This window comes from Denticeps clupeoides, chromosome 8, assembly GCF_900700375.1.
Source record: "Denticeps clupeoides chromosome 8, fDenClu1.1, whole genome shotgun sequence".
NCBI lineage: Eukaryota > Metazoa > Chordata > Actinopteri > Clupeiformes > Denticipitidae > Denticeps > Denticeps clupeoides.
The window spans coordinates 18988181-18997601 of record NC_041714.1 but is presented as its reverse complement, the minus strand read 5'-3'; the positions used below and the strand labels follow the sequence as shown (position 1 = coordinate 18997601).

The following is a 9421-nucleotide window of genomic DNA, read 5'->3' as shown; positions in this document are numbered from 1 at the left end:
TGTATACGCAAATCTAGGCACAAACAAAGCTAAGCTTCATTCAAATGTAAATATCACGCGGTAGGATAATTTGACCCATATGTACTTTGATTTGCCAAATACTTTGGAAACTGCTGAACGATGACTGATTTCGATTTGGCGGTAAGTTCTGATTCAGTGCTGTAGGGGCTCCGGTGTGTGTGTGTTTTGTCGTACTGATGAAGTGACAGCAGGCCTCTGACCATCTCGATCTGCTCTGCGGCGATCGTTCTGGACGTGGCCAGTCGCGTAGACTTGTCATTGTGTGAAAACCCCGCCGATGGCCGCGTTGTTGTGCGGCGGCGGTAGCGGCTATTCTGGAACCGCCGCGGCCAGGCCTGTCTGTCCGCGCCCGTGCTCCTCTTCCCTGCCCAAATGTCCCAGAGCGGCTCCGAGAGTGACATATGGGAGTACCGACCTCTCAGCAAGACCAGGAAGAGCCCTGCCAAGCGCAGCAGGGCCACCAAGCGAAGGAAGATGGGCGCCAGCGTGATGGACCCGAATGCAAACGAGACCGGACCGCCTCAGGACGGTTCTCCTGAACCCGCGGCCGGACACTGTCCACTCTGCCAGATGCCCTTCTCCATACTGATGGTCCAGTCTCGAAGGTGGCACGTGGCAGAGTGCGTGGAAAGCCCTGGAGACGACAGCAACGGTAGGTGGGCTCATGAGACCCGGACGTCCATTCCTGCCCACTGCGTGGGAGAGAATTTTTTTTTTATATATATTTTTTTTAATACAGTAAAAAAAATACAGTAATACGGGCCAAAGGTTTGGACACACCTTCTCATTCAATGTGTTTTCTTTCTTTTCATGACCATTTACGTTGGTAGATTCTCACTGAAGGCATCAAAACTATGAATGAACACATGTGGAGTTCTGTACTTAAGGAGTTCCCAGAGGTGTTTAGCACTTGTTGGGGTCCAGCTCACCCCAAACCATCTCGACTGGGTTCAGGTCCGGTGACTGTGGAGGTCAGGTCTACACTTTTTGTTAAGTACATAACTCCACATGTGTCCATTCATAGTTTTGATGCCTTCAGTGAGAATCTACCAACGTAAATGGTCATGAAAATAAAGAAAACACGTTGATGTTTGACACGTATCATGTTTTTAGCAATTACTCAGAACAGAGAAATACCCAGCCATCCCTCCCAAACCAAAACAACATTTACAGAAATAAAAAAACTGCCATAGATTTCCAGGTTCCAAGTCAAGAAATGGCTGCCAGATACTGTACAATTTTGAAGAGCATCCTCTTCTACTGTAATGATTTTTTTTTTTTTTTTAAAAGCACCAGTCTTGTTGCTGTCTGAAAGAACAGTTGCGAATGCAACAGTGAGGAAAAGAACTTGAGGTGCAAACCCCAAAATTCTGTTTAACCTCTGTAAGAGCTGAAAATATTGCCTTCCAGATCCGTGGGGATTTTGATCTTTTATTCTTTAAAATGAGCCTTTTCAAGCACTAGCCGTTTCAGACGTTCTGGGTTCTGAAAACCGTATTGGAAACTGACCAGTCAGCACCCAGCTCAGGGAGATGGTGGGAAAATGTAATAATTGGGCCGCTAATTGCCGCACGTTCCGTTGATGTCTCTCTCTTGTTGGTTACACATCCAGAATGTCCCGATGGTCTGCGGTGTTCGTCCTCTATTCCAAGCCACTACAAGAAGTACAGCCATTTCCTGCTCGCTCACAGCCGGGCCACCACGCAGGATGGCGGTCCCCGCCTCTCGCGGCAGACGGCGTCACCGGCAGCTCGCTCTTCCCTGGATGTGGCGAGCCCCTCTCCACAGTCGAGCCAGGACGGCCTTTCCAATGCCTTGCTGCTGTTGCGCTCCCCTGCGCTCGGGGACATTAAAAAGAAGAAAGGCTGGTCCCCTTCAGCCAAAGGGCCCAGATCGCAGGAATCCAAGGTCCGAGCAGATGCCGGGGATGAAGGTGCCGTTCGTAGTCTTGGCCGCCTGAGCCAAGGCTCTGTCCACAGCGGGGAAGAGCCGGTTCCGTTTCAGGCAGAACGCTGCGATCGGGTTTCCCAGACAGGCGGGGTCAAAAAAGAGCCCGAACTTTCTGGAGATGATGAGAACATCTCATATTCGCCCCTGTCTGAGCTTCCTGCTGACGTTGACAGCTGCACACGGAGAACCCTGTTCCGAGATGAAGGGGAAGGTGACCAGACTGATGATGACGACGCCCTCTTCACCGAGCTCCTGGACCAGTGTGACGCTGAGGACTCTAATGACTTCAAGGACCGGCCACTTGTTAAGACCTCGTTTGGTACGTGTGTTGCTTCTAACACCTCGTTCACACAGCAGAGTCAGATCATTGGACCTGGTTCTACAGGACCAGCAGTAGAACCACAGCTGCAGTCACAGCAGAGTTTAATTCTGGAGCGTCTTCGTGAACAAATATCAAACCCAGACCTGTGCAGGTGCAGTGGGGAGGCTGATCCTTCAAGCTCCTTCTCCCAAACCTCCTCCCAGACACACACCATGGGACCCAGGAAGACCCTGGCCAAGGCAGCACCAACCTCCGGCTTCAAACAGACGGACATCGGGGTCTTCTTCGGCCTGAAGCCCTTAAAGGAGAAGGGTGTGGATGGCCAAGCTAAGGGGAGTTTGAAGAAACCCCCAGGTGAAGGAGGTCCTGGAGAGAACACTGGTCACCTTGGAAGCAGGAGAACAAGGAGGAGGAAGGAGGAGGAGGAGGAACAGGTGGCAACCACTCAGGCCCAGGCTCCGGTGTCTGGAGATAATCCGAATCAGGATGGAAGAGCGAGGCAAGGCGGAGAAACCGGGGGCTGGAGGAGAAGGAACATGGCGAAGTGGAATAAAGGAGCTCCACAAGAAACCAGATATTGTCCCTTCCACAAGAAAATCCCTGGTAAACTTGCTTTTTTAAAAACCTGCATAAATGGCGCAGTGGTGGCCTAGCAGTTAAGGAAGCAGCCCCGTAATCAGAAGGTTGCCGGTTCGAATCCCGATCCACCGAGGTGCCACTGAGCAAAGCACCGTCCCCACACACTGCTCCCCGGGCGCCTGTCATGGCTGCCCACTGCTCACTCAGGGTGATGGGTTAAATACAGAGGACACATTTCGTTGTGTCACAGTGTGCTGTGCTGCAGTGTTTCACAATGACAATCACTTCACTTCCAAATATCAATAATCCTGATTTTCTTAAGCCCACCACCAGGCTCCACATCCAGGTATGGAGGGCTGGAGTCCTGCATCTTCTCTGTTCATGACCTTCGAAAACGACATGCAAAATTATGCTAATATTCACATTTTGGTGAAATGGGTCAGAACTGACCATGTTAATGGCGTTAATGATGGTTTAGCCAGACATATGGCGGTTCAAATGACACACCGACATTAATCCAATATGGATCATTCGCAGTCAGGAAATGTCCTGCATCTGATCACATGATTGATCTGTTTCCATCAGTTCCATCAGTGTGAAAGTGAAGTGATTGTCATTGTGAAACTTTGCAGCACAGCACACTTTGCCCCAACAAAATGTGTCCTCTGCTTTTAACCATCACCCTTTGTGAGCAGTGGGCAGCCATGACAGGCGCCTGGGGAGCAGTGTGTGGGGACGGTACTTTGCTCAGTGGCACCTTGTTGTTATGGGATTTGAACCAGCAACCTTCCGAAAGCCTGGCAGGTTGTGCTCCTAAATATTGTCTGGTCGTGCGATTTCTGCGTGGAAGTGATGCATTTCCTTTATTAATTTCTAAAGCACATTTAAACAACCTAGACATTTTATAAAACAGATGCCAAAAAACCCATTAAAACCAGTATATCATTCTCAATGTGAGCTAGAAGCCAGATTTGTGCAGTTTTTTAAAATGCTCATAGTCGATCTAGAGCTGGTAGATCTAGTTCTAGAATTTTGCGGCTGCCCTGGGAAAATGTAAAATTATATTTCTCTGTTTTTCTCAGGCACAACCTTTGCCGTGGATGCTTTTCAGTACGGGACCATAAAGGACGTCACCGCCTACTTCCTCACCCACTTCCACTCGGACCACTATGGCGGACTGACCAAGGCCTCCACTCTGCCCATCTACTGCAACCGAGTGAGCCTGCTTTGGTCTTCGTGCGGTTTATAAAAAAAAAAAAGGCTCTTTTTCTTTTTGTAGATTCGTAATGAACCCGCGCTGGGAATTCTCGTCCCGAGTCTCCAGATGAATCTCGGCGTGGTTCATGATGTTTAATTACGTTCTGCCTGGGAACATTCAGTAGTGACTTCTTCTAATCATATGTTGTGGTGGCAGATCACAGGTAACCTGGTGGAGAGCAAGCTGAAGGTGGATGAGCGCTACATCCACGTCCTGCCCATGGACACGGAGGTCACGGTGGACGGAGTGAAGGTCATCGTCCTGGATGCTAACCAGTTAGTAGACGTCATGTTTCTTATGATCCTTTTTTCACGCGTCAGAATCTTTTTTTGAATGCTGGTGAAAGTTCTATTATTTAAAGAAGGTTTATAATCCTACATTCTTAGCATCATCTGATTGAATAACAGTACAAATTTCAACGCAAGATTTGAGAACCTTTCCATTATATGGATTAATGCTTATATAATCCATTAATGCTTCCATTATATATGCTTATTAATGCATAATTAATCCTGTAGAAATATTGAAAACCTGGTATGTTGCCTATGATTCTTTTGAATGAAATATTTTTCTTAGTCTGACCGTTCCCAGCTTCCTATGGAACATGAACATTTTAAATTGTCCTCAGCTGTCCAGGAGCGGCCATGTTTCTGTTCACCCTTCCGAACGGCCAGCGGGTTCTCCACACTGGAGACTTCAGAGCCGACCCGTCGATGGAGCGTTACCCGGCACTGCAAGGGGTCAGAGTTCACACGCTGTACCTGGACACCACGTGAGTTCAGCCCCAGGGTTCAGTGGTGAAACACTCGCTCTCTCTCTCTCTCTCTCGCTGACCTTTCACCCTGCGCCTCCTACAGGTACTGCAGCCCGGAATACACTTTTCCCACCCAGGGGGAGGTCATAACCTTTGCCGCCAACACCGCTTTTGAGATGGTGACCCTGAACCCGCGGACCCTGGTGGTGTGTGGGACGTACTCCGTGGGCAAAGAGAAGGTTTTCCTGGGTCGGTTGCTGCTTGGTCCAACTTCTTCTGCTTTGTCTGTCTTTTTCTGTGATGAAAACCAGTCCGGATGAAGAGTGTCTCTTTTTTTTCCTCTTTGCTGCTGTTCTTGTGAAGCCCGGCGATGTTGAGTGTAATACTGGCCTCGTTCTGTCTTTTGTATGCCAGGCTGGGTCATGGACAGCAACTTCACTCTAACCTACATTTTCCCAGAATAAGATGGCCTGTTACTTCTTCCTTTCTCTCCCTCCCTCCCTTCAGAGAAGGTGCCCTAGTTTCCACTGTGAGAGTCTCAGTTCTCATGCTGTGGCAACAGGGCCGGCCCATGGCATAGGCAATATAGGCAAATGCTGGGGGTGACATGAAAATTTCACTTTGGGAGATGATTTAACTTTGATACAAGTTCCCCTAGTCTGTCTATGGTCCTGCAGCGGCTAGAAACGGCGATAGGTATAAAGAGCGCTTTGGCCATTCTGCTTCACCGTTCAGAGAGCGGCAGCTCAGATAGTCGGATCTTTGAATTTGTCCCCTTATGACGTCATGCTTTCTCCCCTAAAACATTATCTCCACCGACACAGACTTTCTTCGTGGCTTCCAAACGTGCGACGCATTGCAGTTGCTCGCTGATTGGATGTTAAAATGAGCACAAATGTTTTTATTTTTTCTGAAGAACCAGTGGGTCAATGAATTTTTTTTTTCTGGAAAAACGCAGACATAATAATAATGATGCGTAAATTTCCTTTGAGTCCACCATGGCGCTCACCATTCCCCTCCACTACGGCAAGCCGACAGGACCAGTAATAGCCCATGATACATTTTTAAAGGTTCACAACACACTTTTGTTGCACGAAAGCATCCACGATATCGTTAGTGGTAACACGCTGGCAAATTAACTTTTTACGCCTTCAAGTGTCACCCAGGATGGTGGCTGCGTCACCACCCGCGCCTCCCCATAATGAAACGGCATTCTGTAGGCGCCGTTTCTAAAATCTTGCCTAGGGCTCCAAATTTGTCAGGGCGGGGCAGGGATGTCTCTCTACCTTCTCTGCAAGGTTTATTCTGTATATATCATTCATGCGTGTTCTGTGCAGATGCTAAATAATGCATTCTCATTCGTGTATTAAATGTGGGAGTTTTTAACAAGCACTGTCTTGTAGCGGTGGCTGCCGTTCTGGCCTCGAAAGTGTGCCTGTCCCGGGACAAGTTCAACACCATGTGCTGCCTGGAGTCGGCCCACATCCGACAGAGCATCACCACGGACTGGAAGGCTGCCCAGGTTCACGTCTTACCTATGATGCAACTCAACTTCAGGGTGAATTCTTCTTTTTTTTTTTTTAATTCAAAGAGTTCTTTTGGGGGAGATTTTAGCTTTATGTGGGTCATATTCACCAGTTCCCTCGCCGATAATCGCTGATACCCCTTGTACACAAACATGCAGGTTATTAGGAGTGTGGGAAAATGGGCTATACCTGGGCGTGGCACGTATTGAAAGGAGGGGCTTTAATCATCCAGAATGAGGAAATAGGGTGCATGACTTAAAGTTTTCCGTTGCAGTTCAACCAAAAGTGACAAAGTGGGGGCTAACAAACGGCTTCTTTTTATAAATAAACAAATGCTGAGATGTCAATCATGCCTGCAAGCCCCTCCCCTTTTAAACTTTGCTTATAAAAACATTATTAAAAATCAACAAAAAGGACTGGGTTCCATTCTCTCTCCAGCACTTTCTCATCTGAAACCCAGAATATTGTCTTTATTCCTCGATGAGGCTGTGGGTGTTTTGTGAAAACAGGAATTAACGCTTAGCTTTTTTTTTTTTTTTTGCATTTTGAATTGTTTATCCACTTTCATGCAAATGCTGAGTGTGTTATGAAAATGAAGATTCTAATTACACTGACCAAGTGCAAGCACAGCATCCTGGCATCGTAATTGGCCACTGAGAGCAGGATGCTAATGGCTCTGGCTCTGTTAAAAAAAAAAAAAAAAAAAAGAAAAGAAAAAGCGGGCCAGATCCATTTCGGCTCATTTTGCGCGTCGGTGTTGATATGAAAGGTTGGCAGCGTTCGCTGCTCTGGGACAAATGGCCGATTATTGTAATTTATGAAATGCGCATCTTGAATTTGCGCATGTAGATGGACATTGCCTCTGAATATTCCGGGTAATATAATATAATAAAATATAAAAAACTCCATCTAAAGTTCATGATAATGTAAGGATATAAATTGTATGTTATTAGCTAAGTAATGTTTAAAAAAATTATCAAGTTTATTTTATTTTTTTTACCTTCTTCTGTTCTGTAGAGCCTTCAGACCCACTTAAAGAAGTTCTCTGGACAGTATGACCAGCTGGTTGCCTTCAAACCCACGGGCTGGACTTTCGCGGCAGCCAGAGGCGTGGAGGACGTTCAGAAGCGGGGTAACATCAGTATTTACGGTACGCTCCTCACGTCTTATTTAACGTGGCCGATGGACCATTTTCACTCATACACACACACACACACACACACAAAACCGCCTTATTAATGTTACTGCCTTGACTGCATCGCCTCAGGAAATGAGATACAAAATCTTAATTCTTTGTTAGGTAGAAGAGCAGCATCTATTGGTTGAATATATTATTGCAGGAACAATGGCTGTAAAATCTGGACGCAACCTGTCACTAAATATAAATGAATAGAATGGCTTGCACCACCTTGACATCCAGAGTGCATCACTGTGAAGTGACGGTGCGTGAAAGAGAACCTTCTGCATGTGGGTGTATCTGCTCACCAGAAGACCTCATGAGATACGTACAGGAAGCTGTAGTCCCACCCTGGTTCTGATGGAGGGACGTGGATTATTCCTGGCCTTCTCTTGCAGAGTCTTGTTTTGCCTTCTGTGGTTGGACAGGACGTATCTCAGAGGAATAAAGTGAAGTCAGTGAAGTGGAAGTATATGTGGTTTAATTAAAATCCTTTTTAAATAATTTAATAAGCCCTCGCTTCTAATGCATTAGTGATGTACCCGCGACGTTTGAGTCGGACTCTATTTTAAGCTGAATTTCCTCGTCTGTACTCCTCTTAATAACAAAGCTGTATGCCTTCCGAATCACAAAATGGATGCACAGCATTCCTGAAGCTCTGCTTTTTCTCCGACGTCTCTGCCTGTTGACCTCTGTCACTGAAACCTGTGTAGGCTGAGCGGCGTCCATTTGAGTTTCTGAGCCGTCTTGTCACGATTTGATTATTTTCATTCTGTTTATGCACATCAGTGCTTTTTAATGGTGCGCCGAGCCTGTCCCTGTCACTCCGTCATTTATATTCTTTATCTGTGCACCATGGTAAACGTCTCCTCCTCCTCCTCTGTTGCAGGCGTCCCTTACAGCGAGCACAGCAGCTACCTGGAGATGAAACGCTTCGTCCAGTGGCTGCGGCCAGACAAGGTCATCGCCACCGTGGGCAACAGGCAGGCGCTGGAGCGCCACTGCAACGCCTGGGTCTCGGAGGCGGGGGGCAGCCGGTTCTAGACAACGCTCCGTGCGTGGCCGAGGAACCGAGGTGCCTGGGTCTCGGTGGTGCCTGGGGGTTCTTTTTGTTTTCTGTCTTCCTGGTAAGAAAAAAAGCCACCTGTGTAAGAACCAAGAAGCTGCTGCTGATATCAAATAATATTATTTCATTCTTTAATCATTCATTTGCTTTTCTAGTATTACTTTTCTGGTTATATTTTCCTACGTGAATCTGGACGGGCAGGCCCTTAAATTTCTGCCATTGTAACGTGTAATATTTTAAGAGATATGCAAATAAATAAATGATGGTACCATGTTGTGATGATGGTGCATTTTTAAGTCTGCCCTGACACTCTTGTTCTATTTGGAGGATATTGCTGCAGAACCTAATGTCACTGTCAATTCTGATTGATTTTGACCTTCAATTTGTTCAACTCTTGAGCTTGACAAAGTGTTTAGGTCGATCTGAAAAGTCCCTCTGGATTCAGTTAACAGTTACACACACACACACACACACACACACACACACACACACACACACAACATATGCGCTGCTGTTGTCTGCATGTCAGCATTTTTGGCTGGGAAATTGCCTTTTTAAGCATTATGAAGTGTGTGTGTGTGTGTGTGTGTGTGTGTGTGTGTGCGCGTGTGTGTGCGCGCACGTGTGACGAGAATCCGCCTCTGGTGTGACATGGTTTGTTCGACAGTAACCTGTGCAGATAAAGAATTTGATGAAGCTGGTCCAGGTGCCGCTGGGCGAACGTGGAAGGTGAGACATGCCGCCGCCGCCATACAAGAACATTCCCAG

General features: G+C 47.0%; 1 protein-coding gene across 2 annotated transcripts; it reads left to right on the top strand.

Moving 5' to 3' along the window:
• Nucleotides 1-147: 147 nt before the first annotated feature.
• Nucleotides 148-8924, top strand: dclre1a (DNA cross-link repair 1A (PSO2 homolog, S. cerevisiae)). 2 transcript variants are annotated; one of them, XR_003750493.1, is made up of 9 exons: nt 148-673; nt 1634-2896; nt 3955-4088; nt 4287-4405; nt 4759-4902; nt 4988-5133; nt 6275-6442; nt 7428-7560; nt 8477-8613. XR_003750493.1 is itself a non-coding variant. In XM_028988397.1 (9 exons), the coding sequence occupies exons 1-9, from the start codon at nt 394-396 to the stop codon at nt 8629-8631; spliced, it is 2529 nt and encodes an 842-aa protein (XP_028844230.1). In that variant the 5' UTR covers nt 148-393; the 3' UTR covers nt 8632-8924. The 2 variants fall into 2 exon arrangements, 1 of the variants encoding a protein (XP_028844230.1); XM_028988397.1 differs by having other exon boundaries at nt 6288-6442; nt 8477-8924.
• Nucleotides 8925-9421: the final 497 nt, after the last annotated feature.

Coding starts and splice junctions, on each gene's coding strand:
- dclre1a (XM_028988397.1), top strand. CDS start 394: ATGTCCCAGAGCGGCTCCGAGAGTGACATATGGGAGTACCGACCTCTC. Junction 2,897..3,954: donor CTTCCACAAGAAAATCCCTG/GTAAACTTGCTT, acceptor TGTTTTTCTCAG/GCACAACCTTTGCCGTGGAT. Junction 4,406..4,758: donor ATCGTCCTGGATGCTAACCA/GTTAGTAGACGT, acceptor AATTGTCCTCAG/CTGTCCAGGAGCGGCCATGT.